The following is a 23,439-nucleotide window of genomic DNA, read 5'->3' on the forward strand; positions in this document are numbered from 1 at the left end:
GTTAGCTATGATTTTGTTGGGCCAGTACGTATGGCGTTGCAAATCCCACAATGGGTGTCATAAATGATATGTTTAATCTGTCTTAGCATTAATTTTGTATTCAAAATCGTGTGGCTTTCGTTTTCAATTACAAATCTCAATGAAGTAAACCGAGGAGGAACACAATACCACACAAATCACAAAGATCATGGATCGAGGAACATAGCCCAAATAAATACAAACCTTGAAAGGCAACAATGTTCCATTGGCCCAAAAAAAAAAAGCAATTAAAAGAGGAAGCACAGCAAGGATTTGATATGGAAAATTCATACATACTCTATATTTAACATTTTTTGGAAGCACATTGAGTACCAAAGATTAGTACGACTTTTAAGAGAGTGTGTTGTTTGAAAGTGAGGAGTATTGCATCATCTATTAGACTACGTAGCATTATTGCCACTGACTTGGTGCAGAGTTTTAAGGAGGTGTTTGGTAATGAAGGACTTTTGTGTGTTTATTCAATTTTAATTAAATGTTACCTGGCTCATGTAAGCTTCGTTTGTTTGTCTCTATACTAATCAAAGCTTGGTGGGGTACTTGCCTCCTTTAATAGTATTTTGTATTATGTTAAAAAATTTCACTCCATTTCAAATGATGAAAAAAGAAGAAGAAGAAAAATAAAATTCCATTTCCAAATCCCATGTGTTGGAACAGGCATATGAGCGAAAAGTATCATGTTTGAAGTAGAGAAAGAACGATTAATTATAAACTTCATTGGCTTATGCTTAATTTGGGCCAAAAAGTTTTAATCCAACTATTTTGGTTTCGAATAGTTTCATACTTAAACCATTCCAAACACTCCTACAAAACACAAAAGCCCAATACCAACAAATACTTCTAACCATTAGAATTATAGAAAGGCTCCAAAGTGGTAGAATTCTGGTGAGTTGCGTTGAATAATAACAATGCTAGGAGCATTGAGAATGTATATATATATATATATATATATATATATATATATATATATATATATATATATATATATATATATATGGGATATGATCAACTTACACCGGTGTAAGAATAATAAATCTTACACCAAATTTTAACCGTTGATTTCCGTGCATCCAATGGTTGAGATTTATTGGGAATTAAAAATTAATTAACGAGTGAGACCTAATAAATCTTAACCGTTAGATGTAGAAAATCAATGATTAAGATTTGGTGTAAGATTTATTATTCTTACACCGGTGTAAGATGATCCTGCCCCTATATGTATATATGAGGTAGGATATTCATACTACCAAAATTTTCTACTACCACTCTAATCACCATTGGATTCAAAAGTTATTTTTCTTTTCTCTCTCTTGATTCAACTTTTCCTCTAATCCAATGGTGATTAGAGTAGTACTGAAATGGTATTGAAAATTTTTAGTAGTATAAATATCTAGCTCTTTCTCTCTCTCTCTCTATATATATATATATATATATATATATGGTTTTAATGTTTCTTGTGGTATAGGAGATAAATTTTATCTCCTACACACAATTGTATTGGTCCATAATTCTACCATAATTCTTATTAGACAATTCAACGCTAATGAATGCATATATACTCATATGATAACAAAAAAGATTAAATTAAATGCAAGTATAATATAATGGAGTGTGTTGACTACTGTCAGGTCAAGAATCCAATTGAAGAGATTAGATGCTAAATCTATCAAACTCTTTCTTTGTACTCAACAATAATAGTATAGTTTAAAATGACAAAAACATAAATTAATAGTTTCTTTTTACTATGTTTTCATTGGTTTGAGAGTAGAAGGTTATCAATGATGAAAGAAAAGCTGATCCTTACTGTTTTAGAAACGCTAATCAATGTCTGGTAGAAATAAAAGTAAGTTAACAATATTCAGTTATGTCAAACATAAGCGAAGAGTTAGCCAGGTGATTCAGTTCTAACACTGGCTGGATTTTATTGCTGGGCTGACATGATCTGAATTTGAACTTGAGTAGTAAGTTCAAGCTATTTTGATTTGAATACACATCAATGATACTCCAAAAGCCACACATATGTAGTTTCTGGATCTATTTGTTGATTTTAATTCAGCTATAACAAAATTTACAAACATATAAAGAACAATAATAGAAGCACCATTAAGAAAGAAAGTAATAAGAACAAGCAGCTTTTGCTCTCCTAGCTGTGACTATATATAACCAATTCATCATTTGAAACCAAGCTTGCCACTTGAAGATGAATGAAGCAGTGAAGACACGGAGAAGCTTGTGTTATTGCTTTTTGTATTCAAAGTTTGCATGACTGATGCTGATGAAGATGTTGCAAGAACTACACCATTGCTTTTATTCCCACACACATCATTTGCAGGAGACCCCTTTATAAGCACATCAAATTTTGCATATTCCTCCCTTTCATGCTTTATCTCCTTGAGCATTGCAGCAATATCTCTCATTGTTGGCCTTTCATCCGGGGATGAATTTACACACAATAAGGCTATGCCCAATGCCTGCATCATTTCCTCTATTTCTGATTCTGGTCTAGAGAGTAAGCTTGGATCAAGTACTTCAAGACCCCTTTTCTGTCTCACCCAATCAACAACATGTAGACCATCTGGTATGGTTGGATCAATTGGTTGCTTACCTGTCAAGACTTCTAACAAAACTATACCATAGCTATAAACGTCACTCTTCTCTGTGATCTTCATCATATAGCCATATTCTGAAACAAATTTAAAGTCAGCTTCAACATGCTAAACAAGATATCTAAAATGTGTTAAAAAGATGTAAAATATGATTGAGAACAAAGCCAACAGTTCAATCATGTGCAAGCAACTATATAAAACAAATTATTAGGTATAGTTTCCTGACATTTGTTTTCCTTTCAACTAAGATATTAACTGTATTTGATTAAATACTCAGCTCAATTTGTTCCATACACCTAGTTAGCTACATATAACATAAAAGATGTGACTTGATTCTGGAGAAGAGTAGAAGCAATTTATGCAAGTAACAAACAAGTAAAAATCCAAAAGAAGAATGTAATCAAGTTGTGGAAGGCGCACTAACCTGGAGCAATATATCCATAGGAACCAGCAACTGTATTGGAAGAACGACCAAAATCACCATCATCAACAAGCTTAGCCAAGCCAAAGTCAGCAATGTAAGGTTCAAATTCAAGGCCAATGAGGATGTTATTGGCTTTGATATCTCTGTGGACTATAGGAGGGACACAGTCATGATGTAGATATGCAAGGCCTTCTGCAGCACCTAACAATATTCGGTACCTAAGTTCCCATTCCAGAGAATTTCCAGTCCTCTCATGAAGTAGGCTACTCAAACTTCCATTTGGCATATAATCAAAAATAAGCAATCTTGTTTTTCTGTTCCAACAACAACCCAAGAATCTTACAATGTTCTTATGACGGATTGAGCCAAGGGCCTTCACCTCAGCTGAGAATGAGTCACGAACTCCAATTTTTTCATCCTTAACTGCCTCTCCTGCATCAGTTGTTATTTGCCACAGTTTCTTCACTGCTATGACTTCACCATTATCCATTTCAGCTCGATAAACAACACCAGAACATCCCTTTCCTATTATGTTTCTATCAACCAAACATCTCAGTACTTGTTCCACTGAGAAATTTAGCTTCTGGAATGGTATGAATTGCCATGGCCATGAGTCCCCTAATTCTGAATCATCATCTCTAATGGTTCTTCTTGCTTTGATCACAGCAGTTATCCCCATAACTATCATTATCACTGTTAAGGCTATCAACAATCCAATGGCTAGCTTAAGCCTTCGTGATTTCCTTACATCATTTCCATTCACTGCCACACCAGAATCCTTTGCAAAGCATGAGTCCTGACCTGAAGTACAAAGCCCTTGATTCCCAGTGAGGTCTTTTGACGATAACTGCCTGAAAAGCTTGTTATCTGGAAGATAGCCTTTAAATTTATTGTAAGAAACATTGAGGGAGACAAGGTTATCTAGCACTGCAAGAGGTTGCAAATCTCCTTCCAACTGGTTATGTGAAAGGTCCAATATAGAAAGCTTGTTAAGAGCAGATATCTGAGCTGGGATTATGCCACTGAGTGAATTGCAACTAAGATTAAGAGCAATTTCCAGTGTCTCAATATGGCCCAGCTCGGCTGGTATGCTTCCAGTGAACTGATTGCTACTAAGATCAAGTAGTTGGAGATTGGAACATAGGCTCAGTGATGCAGGAATTGGTCCAGAAAACAAGTTATTGTCAAGGATTAGCTTATTTAGAGAAACAAGACGACCTAAACTTGCTGGTATTGGACCTGAAAACTTGTTAGAAGAAGCATCCAATACCTGAAGTGCAGATAGTGATGACAAAGAATTAGGCAGTGGACCTTCTAAGTTGTTACTGCTGAAGTCTATCATTTGCAGTTCTGTGCAGCTTCTAATCTCATCAGGCACTGGCCCAGATAGGTGGTTCCCGGAGAGATCTAAGAAATTCAAGCTCTTGAGGTTGCCTATTGTCTTGGGAATGCTACCAGTAATCCTGTTGTTTCCAAGCCTCAACCTTATAAGAGAGCTGCAACTACCTATTTCTGATGGTATAAAACCTGATATATCATTGGAAATTAGAAGCAGTTTTGTGAGGTTCTGGAGCTGAAATAGGCCAACAGGAATGCTGCCAGTGAGTGCATTGCGAGACAAGTCTAGTGCTTGTAGGTTACTACAGTTTCCCAAAGTGGAAGGAATGCTTCCTTCAAGCTGGTTCTGCCATGCAAAGAACACCATGAGATTTGACAACTGTCCAAGCTCTGGTGGAACCAAGCCTGAGAGCTGATTTGTGTCAACTTGCAACTGTTGAAGATTTTTAGCATTTGAAAGACTGGAAGGTATTGAACCAGACACATTATTATCACTAATCATAAACTCTTCAAGTTCTGAAAGACCCCCCAAAGACAATGGTATAGTTCCAGACAGAGAATTCAAAGAGAGATCAATTTTTCTCAAGCTTGTACAGTTACCAATCTCTTCTGGGATAGGCCCCACAAGACTATTCTGCCACAAAAACAACTGTTGCAGCTTTTGGAGCTTGCCAAGCTCAGGTGGAACACTCCCTGATAGACTATTTTCATATAGGAACAAGTCAACAAGTTCAGAACAGTTACCTAACTCTGGTGGAATCTCACCAGATAGCATTGTTGTATAGATGGACAAAGTCTGAAGCTTACTAAGCTGACCCAAAGAAGCAGGCAAAGAACCAGATATTCTGGTATCAGCCAACCCCAACACAGTCAAATTGCTGCATTCTCCAATCTCTTCAGGGATCTTCCCAACTATATCTTTGTTTCCTCCTGCTCTGAGGACCTCAAGTTTTGACAACTTTCCTAGCTCAGGTGGAATAGTACCACCTAGCTGATTATCAAAAAGAAGTAGATTTTTGAGGCCAACACAGTTGCTTAGCTCAACTGGGATTCTTCCAGTAAGCTGGTTGGAGTTCAAAGACAAGTTCTCAAGTTTCTGGAGTTTGCCAATAGTTGCAGGAATAGAGCCAACAAGATTGTTGGAGCTAAGGTCAATGACAGTGAGGGAAGAGTAATCACCAATGTCAACAGGGATGGTTCCAGTGAGATTGGCATCAGAAATGACAAGCTTGTGAAGAAAGAGAAATGAAGAGAGATTAGAAGGTATGGGAAGCTCAAGAGGGATGGATTGTATATTGATTTCAGTGACAAAGCCTAGTGAGGAGCATGTTATGGAGGTCCAGTTGCATGGATTGGTATCAAGGATGTTCCAGTTAGAGAAAGATGGAGGGGGTGGTGATGCAGAACTATGGAGCCAGGACATGAGAATTGAGGCTTCATGGTTAGCAGAGAAGGCAAGGCCATAGAGAAGAGTAGAGTGGAGGAGAATGATACAAAACAAAGAACAAGAAGAAGAAGGAGAAGAGGAAGAGATGTAGAAGGATTGCCTCGAGCTATGCATTGAAACAATGAAACATTTGCCTCAAATTCCAAAATTTTCTCCTTGGGTTTGAGTCATTGGGTTTTGCACTCTTCCCTTAACCACCCCTCTACTTGTGTGAATGTGTCTGTGCTTTCTTGGTTTGAACTCAAACTCTTGAGTAGCACTTCTCCTTATCCTAGTTTAACTCTTTTCAAAACAAAGCTAAAAAGATGACATAAACCACAGGGAGAATAAACTAAAATAAAATAAAATATAAAAATTCAATGCCTAGAGATCAGAAAATCTGCTGCAGAAGTAGCAGAGCATCACCACCCCACCACACCAAAGATGATTCTTTGTGTCTAAGCAAAAGTATTAGAATAATATGGAGGCTCTGCCAGGTTGTGTTTCTTGCAGTGAAGAGAGGTATCTTATATCTCTGGAGTTTGGTTGCACTGCATATGTGTCTATGATTTAAGGTGTTTGTTTATTGTTGAGCACATAGAGCACTCTCTTACTCAGTGTTGTTTGCTATGTCTCCTTTCTTTTCTTTTCTTTTCTTTAATGAAAAGTTTTATAGAAGAAAAGTTGGTCCTATTCTTAATGGATGATATGTCTCCTTGCTATGTCATCAGTTTTAGTGGTACTGGTACTTACAAAAAGACATATATCACCAACAAAAATCTAACTTAAAATCTTTAAGCAAATGTAATTTGATTTTAGAGCTTGTCTATTTTCATGTTATAATAGAATAGTTATCTCTTATTATAGATATACAGTGATGCGGCCTATCATTTAAAAAAAAAATTAAAATAAAATACTGCATAAATTCAGAATGTGTAAGAAGGAAAACTACTTTACTATAACATGAGAAAAGTAATTTTTTCCTTGGTTTTATCACTACTACAACATGAGAAGAGTAATTTTTCCCTTGATTTTATCACTTCAATTAATTTCATCTATGTAAAGTGCCAATTTTATCAGTTTAATTTTTAAATTCAAATTTTGAATTATTTCGGTTATCTTGTGTTAATTCTATATTTATTTCGGTTTTACTTCAGTTTAATGTATAATTTGAATTTAAATTATCTTGAATTAGTCTTATAAATTTCTAATTGTATCCTCATATATTTAAAGACGTTTTCATAATAACAAAAATGGGATTGTGAATATTTACCAAAAATAAAATAAAATGGGATTGTAAATAATTTATTAATTTATTACTACGAGCATGTTTGAAAAATCATTTGTAAGCCATAAGGATACGAAATTTGAAAGTTGTGTCTTTAGTAAATATGACGCAAAATTAATTTTGATGTATATCATGAATTAATTCTCAAAATAATTTAAAATTGTTAGGTGAAGACTCATAAATAATTGTATATTTATTGTGTTTTTTCACTCAAAATTCTTTTACTTAGAAATATAATATACAAATATGTCTAACAGTTGTCTTAAAATTTTATAACTATGAGTGTAGATTAATAAAATATGGGTTCGCTTTTTCTACTGTTACTACAGATAAGTTATCTGCAGTAAGTTCAATACGACGTCATTTTAGGACGAAAATCATGATGTTTTGTAATTTTAATTTATTTCAGGATTATTATAGTCTTTATAATTATAATTTTTTAATATTTACTCACAAAACGACATCGTTTTGGGAGTAAATGCAGATAATTTATCTATAGTAACTGCTGAAATTTTTTTCTGATAAAATATACTCTTATAAATTTATATTATATTATAACTTTAAACTTGTTTATACATGTAGATCATAATTACACATTTTAAAGTAATTTTTATCAACAAAAGGAAATAATATTATTTTTACTAAAATTATTTCTTAAATGAAAATTTATAAACACAAATCACTGTTTATAGACATACTTTTTTAACAAAATCAAATTTAGAACGAGAAATTTTGTGTGTGTGTAAAATTTAATCTAAAACCCACTCTGTACGTGTCTCATCTTCCAATACAGCTTTATGGGAAATCAGTTTATACTATTTAGATTTTAGGATTTACTATTCCCTCTTGCAACGTTATGTAAACAGATGGTCAAGAAAAAGCACAGTATCATTAATTCCACCCATCTGCAAGTATAGGTTTATTTATAGGAAAAACTACTCTTACGTTATATGTGATAAATTTCTCTCCTACACACTCTTCGATAATCGTGCCATCTTTTTCTTTTCTTTTATTTTTATTTTTCAGGTGGTGGAGCCCACAAGTTTATCTCTATGACATGAGATAACTTATCTCCTTTAACATGAGATTAATAAAACTCTTTATTGCTTCTTCATTTATTGTCTCTTCTCTCACATCTTAAATGATTTTGAGTAAATTATGTTGACCGTCCTTATGCGTTTTGTTGTAAAACTATATTAATGTTGTTTTAATTTTAAAAAATACGAGTCTCATATACTATATTTATCTTTTTATGAAAAAAAAAAATATGAATATGTGTATATGCCTCAAGTAAAAATACAATAAATTATTTGTCTGATAAAAATCTAAAATTAGTGAAAGTGAAATACTATAACTTTTAAAATTGTAAAGGTTGTCATGTCAGTATGAGTTTATTAAAATTAAGAGAATAATATAGTTTTTTTTTCCTTGCACATTATATAATTTTGTAGGAAAAAAACAACAGTGTCAATGCATAGCACAAACAAATATTTTGTCCTTATTAGATAATTTTTCATTACTTTCCTGCATAAATTTGAGTCTTTGGTATTATCCATAATAATGAGTTTTCAATTTATGAAATGAATCAATTATTAACATTTATACTGAATACATTTTTTATTTTGTATGAGATAATTTTGTCTCATGTACACATTAAAAGTGAATGAGATTAACTTTTTTTTTTCTCTTTCTTTTCTTTAATAAGTCTCGCGTACTTTTTTGTATGTGTATGATACATACAGTTTTTGTCTCATGCATATTTATACCACAAAATAATGTAAACATTATAATTATAATTGCATGTTAATAATTAGTATTGTGTGAAAAGTAAGATTTTTTTAGAAATTCTGTAAACAACTACACCTTCAAGATATATGTATCATAATTCGTACAGAATCACAAACTTTGGATTCCCTGTGTCAAGAAAGTTTATCAGGATACATGTTTATGCGTGTTCATATGATTACATATATTAAAAAATGTTCAAGTTGTTGTGGGGAATAAAAAAAAGTAATGTACATTGTTCTTTAGCTCGTCTTCCTAAATTTTAGTAGGAAATAATATTTTTCATAAAATATTTTCTATATATATAAAAGTGTGAGGTCTAGTGTGAAGAAGATAGAGAAAAAAAAAAGACTACTATACATATTTTTATATGTATGCAAGAAATAAAATTTATCTCATATAACATGTAACATGAAAAACATTATTTCAACTCTAATATGTTGAATTCTGAATTAAACGGAAATACTACATCCTTATCAGTTATATCGATACACTTCAAAAAGTTAAAATTCTTTATTTTTTGTCATTAACTAAATAGTTGTTTATAAGTTAACAACAGAGATTCAGAGTTACAATTTTTTTTTTCTGAAAGCTGCAGTTTTTTTTTTTAATTTATGTATTATATAAATGCATACTTACACGCATATATAGGCTTGCATATAAAAGGTGAATATTAGTTGATATTATTATTGGTCTAAATTTTGATATAATTATACCATTTAATAATTTTTATGATTTTTTATTATTTGATCAATCATTAAGTTACTATCAATTATCGTGTAGATATCGTATGTCAATTTTTTACTAAAAAAAAAAAAACCATATATGTGAATAAGGAAAATGTTAAATGCACTACATATACCACCAAAGGAATTCAAATTATTATTTTTATCTCTCTAATTAATGACTGACAAAATTTTTTTAAGAAAATCCTTATATATCATACTCAAAAAATTTATATCAATCTTATACATGGTTGTCAAAGTAACCTTGATATTATTCCTTATTCATTACAAAAAGAAACTTTTTATATTTAATATGTTATACTTACAAGTTACAACCTCTTAATGTGTGTACTGTCGTTTTTATTATTGTTGATTCAAAATCTAATCCATAATTACAAAATAACATCAAGAGTCACTAATTTAATTTTAATTTAATTATAACAAAATAATGGTAGAAGATGTAAATACGTTTCCCATCGACGTGTTTATTGACTCAATAAACACCAATTAGGTCAAACAGACCTCTCTCTTTTGTGTGTGTTTTTAGTAACACAAACAGCCCTCTTTATTATCTTATATATTTTGCTTTGTATATACCAACAAAATAAAATTATCATAGAACAATGTAATGCTCTTAATTAAGACATTAACGCTTCAATGATTCTGTGTATAAGATTTCGAACAATGACCAATTCGACATTGAAAAAAAATCAATATATCACGGTTTTTAAATTATTTTCTGAAATATACCACAGTTGTATCCCATCAATATTAGAACCAACGGACCGTGTATTCAATATATATATATATATATATATATATATATATATATATATATATATATATATATATATATATATATATATGTATAATATGCTATATATCTCATCATGTAATTATGTAATGTCTTGAGCACAACAGACCGTGTATTTAAGATAATAGACAGCCTCTGATGACAATCAACCCCCACAATTAAGTTTAAATTTAATTGTCAGAATAAATTTGTTTAGTTTTAATTAATACGAATGTGAAGCTGCTCTGCCAGTATTAGGGTTTAGGTTACAACACTTAATAGAAACAAAATAATGTGCGCAAGAACAAGATGACGTTGGATTGCCTAGACCGCAATCTTCCACTATGCACAGACCATGCGCACTAAGCACGACTCAGTTGTGTAAGCAATAAACAAATATATTATATATATAATGATTTTCGTGATATATATGCTTATGCAGAAACTACACGTGACAGTGAACCCCGCTAGTGTAGGATCAATTTCTCTCTTTTATTTTTTATTTTTCATATTCAGTACAATATATATATAATGGGTACTCATCGAAATGAGATATTGGGTGCAGATAGTTGAGGGATCCAATGGAATTTTTGCATTTCTTATGTATAAATGAGCTCGAATGTGCATAAAATTCACCAGATTTTGATTAGTTTCTTCAAGTGCTGTTATAGATCGATGGATTAGATCTCAGTTCAGCATAATGAAAAATTAAATTTACATAAATTTTCTGGTTGAAAAGTTCTTTTATATTCTCTCCATTTGATAGTTCCTATACACATACCTAATAAGTTTTCTGTTTTTTTCTTAAACTTTCCCGTTCTATTGTTAACTAGTCCCTAAGCACTTTACACGTATAAGTTATATCTTTTGTTTATGTATAATTATTTTTAAAAAATGTATATGATTTATATATTGTTACAGTTTTTTATTTTTATTATTTTATTATTATTTTACGACTTGTTGGTTTGTTTAAATAGCATGTTGTGGATAGTTCTTTTGTTTGTTTTGTTATTTAATTTGAATTTCAAATTTAGCCTTTAGGTATTAACTATTAGTAGAGCTTATATAGTGTTAGTGGGTAGTTATTTTGTTGACTTATATTATCTATTTAAACCTTGAAATATTTGAATCAAGATCATCAGAACAATTATTTGAAAAAAAAAAACACTATGCAAGAGGCTTCCTTAGTAAAATTATTTGAGATCATGTTTCTTCAATAAAACCAAATTCCCATATTCATTTATTTTGTTGGTAACATATATATAGTCATTGCGGTGTGAATATATTTATGGGCACCGTATATTTTACAATTTGTTATATAATGGATTGAAAAGACGCATGGAAAACTTATAATTTGTTTTATTTTATTAATTTGTACTGTTCAATCTCATGTTTACAATTCAGTATATACACAGGTTGGTATTTATACATGAAGATGAGTGATATTTTTGTATATTATCACTGTTTCCTTTACACATACACATAATAAAACCACTGTCACGGCTTTTGTCCCTCGTTACCATGCATGCATGATTTTCAAAAAGATGGCAATCATGTGGCTTAAAAGACTTTGAAACTACAGCACCAAAACATAATTTGAATCAACGTTATTCCACATTCCATAATCATCAAAAGAAGAAAAAAAAAAGCTTGACAAAAGAGAAAAGTGAAGAGAAAATTAAAATAAAGAAACAAAACAAAGCAGTATGAAACCATGACCATGACTCTTGATGTAAGTATGTGAGCTAAGGTGGCGAAAATAATTAACATTTTAGGAAGCTAGTTGTTTAAGATGGATAGTGGGGTGGCAGCAATAAGCTTTTAACAAAAGAAAAAACAACATCCCAGATTTTGAGGTCACATCACGTGAGGACGGGAATCCAAAATTTTCTATTAATTCATTGTGTGTCACCTACTAAACCCTTTATTCATAGAATTATTAATATAAGAAATTTGAATGTAGAGTTGGTAGTCATAGTTTAATTAAACAAGGGTATACCCAATACATATGAATATAAATGACAGTCCAATCAAGACTCCAACCAAGTAGGCCATGCCCATAAACAAAACAATTTGATTTATAAACATAAAGAGCCAAAAGGATAAAAAGGTAAACGGCGCTGCTCCCCCAGCGTCTGCGGCCCCTATTTTAAGGGTCGTGACATTGGGAAACTCCCCATCGGAATCTATGCTCATTTTTGGTTCTATTACTTACCTCACGACCTCAATCAAAAACCCCACTATAACTATATACAACCTAATTAATACACACCCTGCACATTACTTCTTAATTTATGAAATTGGAGATCAAAATTTCAAAATTGGAGTGGCATGATAATGCCTAGATTATTTTAATTTTATTTAGGTTTTATCAGGAAGCTTCCTTGATGATTAATTTTTTTGTTAAAAGGAAGCTTAACTTTATTAACACCAAAAACTTTGGTATTACTAATAAGGATTGGATGTGGTGTAAGTATTTTTTATTATTATTTTGGAGTTAATCCAACCCTAATTATCTCTTTGAGGTGAGTTGGATCTCCCGGGTAGGGCAGGATCGAACCGAACTGGATTTTTTAAAAAATCGAACCGAATTGGTTTAAATGATTCGGTTTGAAAGTGGTTCGGTTCAGTTCAAAACTGGTTCGGTTCGGTTCGGAACCGGTTCGAAACTGGTTCTGGTCGACCCTCTTTTGAAAAGAAAAGAAAAATAAAAATTTTAAAAAATAAAGTTATAAAAATTATTTTGGTTCGGTTTGAAAATAGTTCGATTCGGTTTGGTTCTTAAACCGGTTCTAAAAATCGGTTCGGTTCATGAACTGGTTCTTTAAAAATCGGTTCGGTTCATGAACTGGTTTTTAAAATTCGATTATTTTAAGGGGCGGTTTGGTTTGGTTCGGTTCATGGTTCGACCCAATTTTTTGCTTATTTTGCACACCCCTACCCCCGGGTATCCCTACAAGCTTAGATTCTTTGAGCTGGCTATGAGACTAATCCGAAATACTGAATGAGTTAAGGATGAAGATATTTAAACTCCTCCCAAATGTGAGGTGTGAGGATCGAATCAAGATATTTTCTTTTTCATTTATCTAATTTTCTCACTACCAATTGAGTTATTACCATTCCGAGGATGTGGTGTAAGTAAGTTACACTTTCAAGAAGAAGATTAAGGTTCAAAGCCTAAAGAAATTGTTGGGAGAGCCTCTTAATCGTGATAGTAGCTAGAGGAATTAGTCTTACTTTAGCGAAGATATACCGAGACAATAAAAAAGGCGCATATTGATTGTCAGTACAAAGTGTTAAATTTTTTTAAGGATTCTTGTAAGTTGTAATCAAACGTTATTTTGTTTTACTAATAATGGATTAATATTATAATCCATTAGAAGATATACTCAAAGCCCATTAATTTAGTGATCAATTTATAATGAATTCAATTTATTTATAGTTTGATTAATGTAGTCTAATGAAATTAGTGTAAATTTTAACCTAACAAGTCGTTGATCGGAAGGCATACTTTGTTATTTAAGGCCTAACGCGTGAGTCTTGAAAAGATTCCCATACCTACGGAGGAGACACATGAAAACAAGCTCTGATTTCATCATTGTATAACGCCTAGCACCGGTATATAGGATAAACACCGTTATACTTGCAGGAGAAGTAATATCTGGTCTTGATATATATAAGTGATGTTTAAAAAATGGGTTAAGTACGTGCCTTTTTAAAAATTTTAAAGGATACAAGTTATGTTCTTTTATTTTTTTATATTATGTACGGATAATATATAGTTATAATATGAAAAATTATTTTTTCTCTCTCCACGTTAACTAAAATGACTGAGAAAAAAGAAAAAAAATAACTTTTAATATTATAAGTATATACTATACATGTAGTACATAGTGTTAAAAATTAAAAGGACACAACTTGTGTTCTTTAAAAAGGTAAATATTTTCCCCTTAAAAAATATATAAAAATATAAATTATTATATATATTTTTTCAATTTTCATGTTTCTTCATGGCATAACACACATATATATACACACAAAAAGTTTTTTTTTCCCTCCCTTGTTGTGATTTTTTTTATTGTCAAAATGGTCGAGAGAAGCTATTCGAGTTATGTTCTTTAGTTGACTTGGGTTAAGTTAACACTTAACACTATGTGATGTCAAAAAAGTTGGCCAAACCCTATAAAATTGGAGGACCAAAATAGCTGAGCCAAAAAGATTTGAAAACATTAAGCCGGTTCATTCAGGATATTTACTTAAAAGTTTTAATTTGATGTTTTATTTTGTTTCTTATTTCTTTAAGAATTTCTAAATGAAATGTCCTTTGCAAAATCTTAAAAAAGGAACAAAAATGAAAAATATAAGTATTATTTTCATAATTATCGATAAAAACATATCAACTCAAAACAAAAAACAATGCACCCCTTTTTCTTTTTGTTGAAATGCACACTTTCTTTTATCACTTTTATCAAGTGAACTTGGTCCAACTAGGTTAAATATTTCGACTGAAAGAAGATTTGAGGTAGACAATATCTTCGTAGGCCTGGAAATTAATCAAATGTAGTTTCAGCCCTGTCCAAGTCCTAAACAAGGAAAAACTCACAGCTCCATTGCGTAAGCTGATACGAATTGGGCCAGTCAAACCCATTTTGCCCAAAAGTGGTTATTAGATCTAGCTATTTTCAAAGGTCCAAAAAAAATTATTGGTCCAAAATGGAAAGGTTGTTAGGCAGATTTAAATTAAGCCGGGCCTATTCCATTTTCATTCATAACGTTTCGGGCCAAGTATATGTTTATGTGGGCCTAAGGATTTCAGGCTGTTTAATTTTTTTGAATTGAGCATTTCCATTCTATATCTAATGTGAACTTAAAAAATCAAAAAATGTACATAAATTACATTCGGGATCTAATAATGATTAAACTACAAACCACCAAATAGAATCCCATAATAAGAATATATTAAAATAATGAGAAAAATTATACTTACAATTTTTTTTTTACAACCTCTTACAATCATATTTTAACACCGTTGATTTCCGTCAATCAATGGTTATCATTTATTGTGAATTAATAATTAATTAATTAGTTTAATTTGCAAAAATCATAACCGTTGATTGACGAAAATCAACGGTGTTAAAACATAATTGTAAGAGGTTGTAAAAAAAAAAAGTTGTAAGTATAACCAACCTTTAAAATAATTTCTCTATCTTTCATTAGCAAATATAAGATTATTTATCCATCATTTGCTGAGCTCATTCCCTCTAACAGAATATACTTTTGTATCAATAAATTGTTAATGTTTTCTAGCATTTTGCGACCCTTATGTGTAGACCATTCGGTGCTTCAACCCTCGGGAACTTCAGCAGTTTGTTTCCCTCGACTTTCCACCTGCAATAAATGAAAATTATAAGTTGTTATATCTGAATCTGGAATAACATTTAAGAATCACCAACTATAATCAAATAATATAAACACTAATAGTTGCCACAAATTATGATTCCTAAGTGTTGTGAGTAGTATCTTCCTAATGTATTTGGTCTCGTTAAAAATAGTAGAAAGGAAGATTTTGTAGGGATAAGTACTCTCTACCTGTATTTAGTGACAAAATAGTGAAGGAAAATAGAGATTATAACTATTCCCAATTCCTTTCCAGGACATAGCCTAACTCCTGCTCCAAACAACATGTTATGGTTATGAGACTCCAAGCCTTTCTCCTGCATTTCATTTCATTTCATTTCATTTATATTCATTACCAAGCAGTGTCTTCATACACTCTAAAACATAAGACTTTTGGTTGTTATATATATTAAGCAACTTACCAGCCATCTAGAGGGGTCAAAATTGAAAGGCTCTGGATAAAGGAAGGGATCACAGTTTGTCTCCCTTGTGTAAACATAAACTCTCCAACCCTGAGGAATGGTAAATCCTGGCAAGTGATAACCATAATCAATGCTAACTGAAATTTTTGAAGATAACTGTACCTTAATGACTTCCATGTTATTGCAAATGTACCATTCAATTCTACATCTGTGGTGGTCTTCCTCAATACCCCATTAACAATGTTAGCTAATCTCAAGGTTTCAAAAATCACCTGAAATAAATTTCCCACCATTTTTGTCCAAACTATATAATAAATAAATTTGTGGCTCATTTTTTCATTGTACAACTAGAATCAAGTAGAGAAGTATCTACCGCACGAGTATAAAGCATATGCTTATAGTCATCCCAGCTTACTACATCCTCTTGTTTTTTGCTTTGTTGGATTGCAAAATGCTCTTCCTGCAAACCAGTTTATATAGGTAAAAACAGATAATCATACTTAAAACCAAAAAAATAAAAATTGTTACCAAGAGTAGAATGCATTCCTTTTATGAGCCTTAAACAGAAAAGAGTATGATCAGATCAAAAGCTGTGACTCACCCTTACTTTTTCAAGAACTCTAGGATTATCATGGAGATATTTGACAGCCATCATTGTAGTAGTTGATACAGTTTCATATCCTGAGTATAAGAATGTGATTATTTGATCGATTATTTCTTCATCATTAAGTCTGTATTTGAAATCCTCATTTCTCATAAGCTGGTCAAGAATGTCAGCATGAGTATCCAAAGAAGATTTTCTCTTTGCTAAAACCTCTTTCAGTGTTGCAACCACTTTTTTCCTTGTCTGCAATCAACAACAGTTTGACATTGGTCAAGATGCCATCCATGTGAAGAAATTGAGTTCATGACAAACAGAAAATGATTATACAACTGCATACCTGAAGTCCTCGAAAGTAATTGGTGCCGGGAATTTTAATAGGCAGAGAAAACGTTCCTGACACTATGTTGTCAAATGTAGCTTTAAAGGTCTCATGGAAAGGACTTGGTTCATTTTCTACAATCAGCTTCATTGATACAAAGAATGCCATCTGAAAGGAGAAACTCAGAGAATGTTAACGTAACTGTACTAACTTTTGTAATTGCTCCTTTGGTGTATCAGCACCATTCAGAATAGCCATGACTCAAATTTTTTAGGGAAAGGATACTCTCACCTCACGTGACATGAGATCATGTGAAGTGACTTGTCTACACATGGCTAAGATTGTCTCACATGACCTCTTGTCATATGAGATGATCCTTTCGCGTGCATGTTTATAATATTTGTATTTGGTTGAAATGAACTATGCATAAGGTATTTACTATCTATGGTTAGCTATTAATTAAAGCAATAATCTGAGTGGGAGTTTTGTGATTTTTAATCAAACCTGTTTGGTTTTGTGTTGAATATCAATGGTTGTACCAGCCCAATTGTCAAGGAAAGACCGCATAAACTTGTCAACTTCTGGCAAAAGATGACCTCTAATTGCAGCCGGACCAATGAATGATAATATTGACCCTCTAATACGTTTATGAGGAGCACCATGAACTTCAGCAATGTTGCCATTCCCTAGTATATTCCTCATGGACACAGGGTAGCCTGGAACTAGACCCTTTGCTTCATTCTTGAGGATGTATCTGTTTAGTTCTGGATCCATGCTGATAACAACAGGAGAGCCTAATGCGTGAGACTTGAAGAGATTTCCATACCTACAGAGGAGACACATTAGAGCAAAGCGAAATGCACATATATCATGATAGAGCATTGCATAATACATACAATCACCAATAGGAGAATGAATATTATACTATAAACAATATCTGACCTTGGATAGGAAGTTTTAAAATAATAGAAACACCCATTATTATTCTGTTCTTCCTCTTCTGTTTCTTCCTATTTTGGTTTATCTTTCTCTTTCCAATTTGTGGTCTGTGTTTGGTTTTTTGGGGTGGGAGGAGGGTGGTTCTTTTCTTATTCCAATTCTTTCTGTAACACTTGGGAGTCTGGGAGATTTTTATGACATATGCTGTAGAGCATGTTAAACTGCATTTGGACAAGTATTATGGCTGTTATATTATACATATGAATTTTACTGATCCAAGTTGATTAAAGATCACAATATAAAGTTGAGTCCTACATATAAATATTGTGTACCCTCGGGGCACACCCTTGTCTAGAGGTGGCAAAGTGGGCGGTCCACCTAGCCCCGACTTGCCATCAACCTGCCAAAAAAATGAGTCAGCTCGTCCCGCTCCGCTTTTGAAAGTGGGCTAAAAAACTCAGTCCGTCCCGTCCCGTTTGGCGGGTTGGGCCGTCAGCCCGAGTCTATTTTATACTGACCCACCTTAGCTCATCTATGCCCGCCGTCAACCCGTCAAAAAATAAGCTCGCCCCGCTTTTGACCTGGGTTGAAAAACTCAGCCCGCCCCGCTCCATTTGGCGGGTTGGCCCGCCGAGCCGAACCCGTTTTGGGAGCTCTTTGTGCAAGCAAAGTGATATCTTCTACAGAAGCACTTGGTGAGGTTTTTTCTTCAATGCAGGCCTATATATTAAGGTGGTCAATATATCTTTGGCGGCACCTAGAAGCACTGACACATCCCAGTTATCCTTCTGTGTCACTAAGGCTTCTAATAAACCTCAAGAACCTCTAGAAGAGGTAACTTATGGTTAGCCAGGGAATAGTATGAATTTATAGAAAAAGGTTACTTAAAAACTATTAAGCTAAAGTGAGTGTTCTGCCTTTTGGTAGATTACATCTGTGGTAAAAATAATATTAACAACTAATAAGGGGGAAAAAAATTAATAGTAAGTCGGTTCCATTTCTAGCCCAAAAAGGAAAGAAGTCCATTTCCTACTGTATACTGAAAGTTAACCCATATCCCATTGTTTGCTGTAGAAATTTGGCTGGGGGTGGTAAGAGAATAACAGTGGCTATTGTTTGTAGATAGATAAATAATAATAATAATAATAATAATAAATTTAAATAAATTACTTCATCTCAAGAATAAGAGGGTGGTAGGTGGAGGAAAATAACAAAATGTAGAAATTATAAAAGGCCACCAAGAAGAAATACCTTGCTCTCTTGGCTTTCATGAAATCTGGTCCATGTTTGAGAAACCCTGCAGTCTCACCAAAAATAGGCCAACCCATTGTTCCTGGTGGCATTCCTTTCCTACTGTACCTGACCTCGTTCCACTTCAGCAGTACAATTACAAAGAGTGCACAAAACGCAAAAGCCAGTACATAATACACTATTTCTGGTATTGACATGATGCTCAAAAGCCTCAACACATGAGGAATTGTTATTAACTTGTAGCTTGCTCAGAATTTGATCTTGTAGAATGTGATTGGCTTTAGGCCAAGCCACACTGCAAGCTGAGACTGTGCAAAACAATAGGATAGGAGGGAATATTAAGTAGGCCAAAGTCAATTGCCAAACAACATATACACCCCACCTACTCTATCTATGATCATAACTTAGTGGCAGCTATATTTATCTGTGAGAATGTCAGATTTTTGCCAAAGTCATATTCATTGTTATGCTATAGAAGATGTTCATTTAGGCAATGGAATGTAATCTGTTTGTTGCATTGAACATATGTATACACCTTTCTCAAGATAATTGAAGTAGATTCATGAATATTAATTTTACCAATACGTTTTAGCTTTTAGTTTTATTTTTTCAATTTTCATGATACGCAATACGATTATCATGATGCAGAATCAATTAAAGACCTACCGTGATGTATAACAAGCTTCTCATTAGAAATTTTGAGTTGGGATGTCAGCCTTACTTCGCATCAAATTTAACATCCAATGTATACAGTTATTTTTTAAAATAAAAATTCATATTAAAAAAATTAAATCTATGAATTTGTCTTTAGGCATATTAGTTATACACTTCATACCCTCACAGCTTAAAGAAAAAGAAAAAGAAAAATGAATGGTAAATGAAAAGTCTGAATATAACATTACTATTGCTTTTATTTTTCATTTTAGTTTAATCATGTTTGCGTTACCTAGAGAATTCTTGAGTTTGACATAATTAATAACTCCCTTTTCAGTAATTAATAATTGTAATTAAAAATTTAAAATATAAAACTTTATCCTTATTAATAGCTCAATTTATTTTTAAGATAAAAGTATTACCGAATCAATTTTTATATTAACTGGGACTAAATTCTTTCTCAAAATAATTTAAGGGTGCATTCTCTCATATCAACTTTTATATTAAAAATAATATTATTATTATCCTAAATGTTGCTCTCCAAGGTCCAATTTGATGCAGTACAATGTAGAGTATTTCGGCATATTCTCCATAAAATTTCAAAATTTTATAATATAAAATAACATAGCGTTTCTTCTGCTGATGAATAATTGATAGGAGTACAAATCCGCTTTAACATTCCATAGACGTATCATGCACTTTAGCTTATGATTTCTAGAATATTAATGTAATACATTCTCAGATATCCCAAAAAAAATAATATAAAAAATGGAAAAGAAAATCCATAGTATGCATTATATTAAAATTCCATTTAATTTAAAAGATTAATAAAATATGTGTAGAGTTTGGATAAGATCGTTTGAGAAAAAAGAAAAAAAAAATTTATTCTGCATTCCACGTAGGAACTTTTCACATTATTAACCAATTAAAAATATATATAAAAGCAATAACCAAGTCTGATTCCTCTTGAACACTCGTACTCCTGATACCATTATCTTAGATGCATGAAGCCCCATGTATCTTTGACCTTTTTAAAAAAAAAAAAAAAAAAAAAATCTTTTCGGTCCCTCTACCATTCTTTAATGGGGGATCATCTGTTAATTTACATGTTACTAATGGAGTCCGCGTTAATCATTGTTTAATCTTTACTTGTCTAAACCATCTCAAAACATTTTATTTATCATTTTTCAAACTACTCCAACTTTCTTAGTTTCTTCTAATCACCTGATTATATTAATCTTATCATTCCTGGTTCTCCGCTCACACATCCATTGCAACATCCTCATTATATTTATGCTACCTTAAACTTTTGTTCATGTTTTCAATTCACTGCCAAGTTTATTGCTCCATAAACTTCCAAAATCTTTATTTACTTCTATATATAGACACCATAAGACGAAACAAATACTTAAGCCATTTCTCCATTTATCCCTCCTGCTTCGATTTATAGTATCACTATTCACTAATCCCTCTGTCCTGTTGTAAAATAGTTCCAAATATATATATATATATATATATATATATATATATATATATATATATATATATATATGAATTTTATACTTACAAATTATTTTTGTTTACACTCTCTCACAACCACATCTTAATCGTTGATTTCCGTCAATCTAACGGTTATAATTTATTGGGTCTGTTGTGCGATAACTGACAGAGGCAGACATATTTATATATTAATATATAAAAAAATAAAAAAATATACGGATATAAATGATATTGAGATCGACACGGATTGCGAGTAATCCGTTCGTTATTATCAAATCGACTCAAAAATGAATCAATGAGAATAAAAAAGATTATTTTTCTTCATTAATCCATTCTTAAAACTTTATATTTACAAATCCTAATATGAATCTAGATCATTACTAAGATCCGAATTTTTGGAAAAATATGTAATAAAGAAAGAGCGCCGAAGGTATCTTATATTTTCGTCCGTATCAGAACACGTCGGTCAATTCCAGAGAAACAAAATCGTCTGATTGGCGAAAATCAACAATTAAGATGTGGTTGTGAAAGGTTGTAAACGAAAATAGGTTGTAAGTATATCCTTTCTAATATATATGTAAGGGTAGTTGTAGATAAGCTTATCTCACGCTACCCCTTTTAATTATGTATTACGGGTAGTATATGGTTATAACGTTAAAGTTGCTTTTTTTCTCTCTCCTCAGTCACTTTTCAGAACTTGTTTGCTGACGTGAAGAGAAAAAAAAAATAACTTTAACATTACAACTATGTACAATTCGTAGTACATAGTTAAAAGGGGTAGCTTGAGATAAGCTTATCTCAAGTAGCTGGAGAAATATTTTTCCCTATATATATATGGATATGATCAATTTATATCTGTGTAAGAATAAGAAGTCTTATACTAAATTTGGTCATTGATTGCTTGTATCTAATGACTCAAATATCTAATAAATCATAAGCGTCAGATATAAATAGGATTAACAATCAATATTGAGAGTGTAACTTACACCAGTGTAAAATGATCCTGACCCATATTATACATGCATACATATATACATACATATATATACACATATGGGCTTTACTTTTCTCCAGCCGCTTGACGTCCAGTAAATAAATTTAGGAAATCATAACCATACAAAGGTGGGTGAAAGTATTAAATGCAGGGAATCGTAATTAATTAACGGTGTAAAGTTTAGTTTATTGTTGGACGTCCAGCAGCCGAAGAAATGATTTTTTCTATATATATATATATTGTGATTCAGTTTATCTCTCCCATTGGTCCTTATTTCAATTAACAGTGTAAGGTTTATTGATGGACGTCCAGCAGCCGAAGAAATGCTTTTATATATATATATATATATATATATATATATATATATATATATATATACATACATATATATAAGCATATAATCAACTTACACCGGTGTAAAAAATAATAATAAGTCTTACATCATATCTTAAACGTTAGACGCACAACGATTAAGATTTATTGTGTCATAATAATCCACTTGGTAGGCAAAAAAATTAATTAATTGCAATTTAAATAAAAAATTACGCATTTATTGCTATTTTCAAACCATTTATGCGTGTATTACAGTGTGTCACGCCAAGATTGGACGTCAGAGGTGACGCCCCATGAAGGCGTCAATGCCACGTGTGTCACGCCTCATTTAGGTGTGACCAGTGATGCCCAAATTGGACGTGTGTAGGCCTGATTTGAAGCCCACCTAGGGCGTGAATGGTGTAGTTATATTTATTCAAACCCTTCTCCTCTACACACTTTTCACAACTTTTCTCCATCATGAATCATGAATCCTTACTTTTACATACAATATTATTAGCTTATTCATAGTCTCTTATTTTGTTTGTTTAAATATTTAAAAATGAGTTCACATTCTGATTTTGTTCATGTTGTGTTATATTACAATGGTGCCAAGGTGGAAGGCC

General features: G+C 32.1%; 2 protein-coding genes across 2 annotated transcripts; both read right to left on the reverse strand.

Annotated features, from left to right (window-relative positions):
• Positions 1-2,207: 2,207 nt before the first annotated feature.
• On the reverse strand, positions 2,208-5,965 carry LOC133286763 (LRR receptor-like serine/threonine-protein kinase RGI1). Its single transcript, XM_061484210.1, has 2 exons — positions 3,067-5,965; positions 2,208-2,719 (listed from the first exon to the last, which is right to left on the reverse strand). Exons 1-2 carry the CDS (start codon positions 5,963-5,965, stop codon positions 2,208-2,210), a joined length of 3,411 nt encoding a protein of 1,136 aa, XP_061340194.1.
• A 9,759-nt stretch (positions 5,966-15,724) lies between these two features.
• On the reverse strand, positions 15,725-19,445 carry LOC133286765 (cytochrome P450 85A-like). Its single transcript, XM_061484211.1, has 9 exons — positions 19,354-19,445; positions 17,668-17,989; positions 17,182-17,331; positions 16,842-17,087; positions 16,614-16,700; positions 16,434-16,512; positions 16,241-16,347; positions 16,011-16,135; positions 15,725-15,809 (listed from the first exon to the last, which is right to left on the reverse strand). The coding sequence occupies exons 1-9, from the start codon at positions 19,443-19,445 to the stop codon at positions 15,725-15,727; spliced, it is 1,293 nt and encodes a 430-aa protein (XP_061340195.1).
• Between the last annotated feature and the right edge of the window lie 3,994 nt (positions 19,446-23,439).

This window comes from Gastrolobium bilobum, unplaced genomic scaffold, assembly GCF_033153095.1.
Source record: "Gastrolobium bilobum isolate Gb01-03AN ecotype WA unplaced genomic scaffold, APGP_CSIRO_Gbil_v1 utg8697, whole genome shotgun sequence".
Lineage (NCBI taxonomy): Eukaryota > Viridiplantae > Streptophyta > Magnoliopsida > Fabales > Fabaceae > Gastrolobium > Gastrolobium bilobum.